This window comes from Crocodylus porosus, unplaced genomic scaffold, assembly GCF_001723895.1.
Source record: "Crocodylus porosus isolate Cpor-Errol unplaced genomic scaffold, CroPor_comp1, whole genome shotgun sequence".
NCBI classification, from domain to species: Eukaryota; Metazoa; Chordata; order Crocodylia; family Crocodylidae; genus Crocodylus; species Crocodylus porosus.
In genome coordinates, this window is record NW_017728947.1 from 59,986,195 (window position 1) to 59,989,150 (window position 2,956).

The following is a 2,956-nucleotide window of genomic DNA, read 5'->3' on the forward strand; positions in this document are numbered from 1 at the left end:
AGGGCTGGGGGAGGGGTGGAACCAGGCTTGCCTTACTGCTCAGCCACAGGCTTCTGCTGCTGGGTCCTGTTGCCACTGGCTGCCCATCATCTTTGGACAGGCAGTGAGGGGCAGATAAAAATAATTTTCTAAATTTTTTAAAGGCCTTGCCGGCCATATAGAATAGGCTGGCAGGCCAGATTTGGTCCACAGGTCGTATTTTGCCCATCCCTGTTATAGACCCTGGGGCCAGGAGCCCAGTGCTTGGAAAGCATCGTGGCTGGCTCCAGGTTTGGTCAGCGGATCCTCAGCCAACCCACAGCAACTAAAATAAGAGGGAGCAGGTGTGGCAGTATACCCAACCCAGCATGCTCAGCAGTGCCCCTTCAGAGTCGCAGCCACCCACCCAACTTACACAGCAAGAGTTGGGAGGAAAGAATTCTTTGTTAGCAATTCAAGCCTCTACCTTACAATAACATAGAGAAGTGGTATATCTGCCACCACGCAAAAAACAAACACAACAACAAAACCCCAAAAACAAAACAAAATACAACATAATGGGGATGTGTTATTCTAAGATAAGAAACAAGCAGGGAGGGAACGGAAACAAGCAAAAAGTCACAACTCGCTTATTTACCCAACAAAAAATGCAATACTGGCTCCTTCTATTTTTCACCATAAGATGTGTATGTGATTTATAAAAACACAAAGAAGATGCCATGAAAATTTCACTACCAAAGGCAAAAATCAAGCCCAAGTTAGACTTATTTTTATCTTCAGCCCCTATACACCAAATATATTGCATGTATTTGGCTAGAATATTCTTTTAAGATCTTCATGGCAAGACCAGTCATCATGGAAAAAATAGCAACATTTTGGTCTTTGAGAAATAAAGCACATATTTTTTGGTTTTTTGTTGGTCATATTTTGACTAAGAACACTAAAAACTGCCAATATATCACAATACAAATCTCCATATATGTTGCAGTACTACTGTTAGAATATCTTGCACTTTGAGCCATGTGGTTCAACTGGTCTGCATATGTCAACTGCGATTCATATGAAACTTTCTTTCACACAAATATAAGCCAAAACCTTTGAGAATGAGCAAAAGCTGTGTTGTTCTCCATGACCCATTCACTATCATCATCAAGTACAGTCAGCTGAGTAAAATCAGTAATGAAGGAGAATGTGTAAGCTAATGGCTGATGTAGTACAGTAGGAATATCACACCGGAGAAGTACATTGTCAGAGATTGCCATTTGGAGCCACTGTAACACAACTGTTGCCAAGTCAACGTTAATTGGTTTGCAGAGCAGGTGCAAACAAACCTCCCTGATCTCTTCTTGCTGGTCCAACGTACAAGTTATCGCTACAGTTAGCCTCAGCAAGGTATAACTGTGAAATGGAGGGTGATTTTGTGCTCAACTTCAGGTAATAATAAAATCAACATTAAGAGTTAGAATCATGTATGATTCTTCAATACCTAGTGTAGACACCATACATACATACAAAACAACTTTAGCCTAATGGTTGCAAAGGGAAGCAAACAAACAAGATACAGTACAAAGGAGGAATCAGCTACCTTCAATGCTTTGTGGACCCACTAGATTCATAGCCTGATGTGCTGGATATTCTACTCGGGGTCTGGCAATGCCCAACTGTTCCATAACCCCGTGAAGGAGCCTCTGAATATCTGCCTCAGAAACCCTATCACCAGTCCTGGAGTTATGACTTGAAGCCAAAGCCGATCCAAATGCCACCAAAAATACCATGTTATAGAGCATCATGGTTGTCATTCTGGTGGCCATTTCCAACCTGTAAAAACAAAAGAAATAAATGATAAAGGAAGGAAAATACAGCATGAATATTTGTAACAAATGCGTCTGATCTTATTACAGCTTCCAACTTCAGCTAGAAAGTGCTTTACCAGAAATGATGCATTTAGGACAGCAGGAATCAGTGAATTCTCTGCATAGTGTTTATTCATAATATTTCACTGCCTTCATGAAACAAAATGGTCTCTCTCAAAATCCCTAGAGAAGCATCAAACCAGCGAGAGAAGATTCTCATGCCTGGCATTCCCCCCATCCCCTACTTAACTCAGTATTTTGAGGTGCTTTATAACGCCTAAGGAGGAACACAAAGAGCCGTGCTCCGCTTTTCAAATGTCCCTTTGGGCTTATCCCACGAAAGGCTGTGCTTCCCATCAGAGAGGGGCCTTCACGGCCTGGTTTCTAGCTGGACTGGCAGCCTCCGCACCGTCTCCACGCACCATTTTTCCCCGACGAGAACAAATGCGCTTCATTTGCTCCCCTCAGCTCCATCCCTCCACACGGCCGCTGTCTCAACCAGGCGCACAACAGCACTTGTCATTTCCTCGCTGGGGCTGGGGTTAAGCAGCCCCTTTATCCTCCGGAGAGAGGAATGCGGGTCCATTAGCACTGGGGGTGGGGGTGGAGATCCCAGTGCCCCTTGGGATCAAGCCCACCTACCCCTGTCTGAAGGCAGAGCCGGGGCAGAGACCCGTTGCGGCCTTTGCGGTCATTTCTCCCGCGCCCCACAGAAGCCTGGCCTGGAGGCGATCCCGCCTGGAAACCTCCGTGTGCGGCACGTCGCAGCGGGGCTCCCCGGGGAGCCCGGCCCGCGACCCCCCAGCCCGGGTACCACCACTCACCGCGGGGCCGAGATGCGGACGAGCCCGAGCAGGCGGCGGCGGGCGGGAGTCATCCACGCGTAGTCACAGCCCCGCCCCCCGCCCTCAGGTGCCGCGGCAGAGCCTCCCCCGCAGCTGTCCTAGCGACCGCGGAGCAGATGGGAGGAAGAGGCCGCCGGCTGCTTCCTTCGTGACACGTTCACAGAAAGGAGGGGAGCCCGCTCCCGCCGCTACAATTCGTCCGTCAGCATTTCGATTTTAAACTCGAAACCTTCCTCGTCCTCTCTGCCACATGCAGGGCGAACACAGGCCTGAGCTGCT

General features: G+C 48.0%; 1 protein-coding gene across 1 annotated transcript in view; it reads right to left on the minus strand.

Moving 5' to 3' along the window:
• SCG5 (secretogranin V) overlaps nucleotides 1-2,956 on the minus strand; it is a 66,278-nt gene extending 63,322 nt beyond the window's left edge. Inside the window, exons 1-2 of the mRNA XM_019552005.1 lie at nucleotides 2,657-2,956; nucleotides 1,565-1,797 (exon numbers count right to left, since the gene is read on the minus strand). Of these exons, the coding sequence (XP_019407550.1) occupies nucleotides 1,565-1,797; nucleotides 2,657-2,709 (286 nt within the window). The 5' untranslated portion in view covers nucleotides 2,710-2,956. The remainder of the gene's footprint in view (nucleotides 1-1,564; nucleotides 1,798-2,656) is intronic.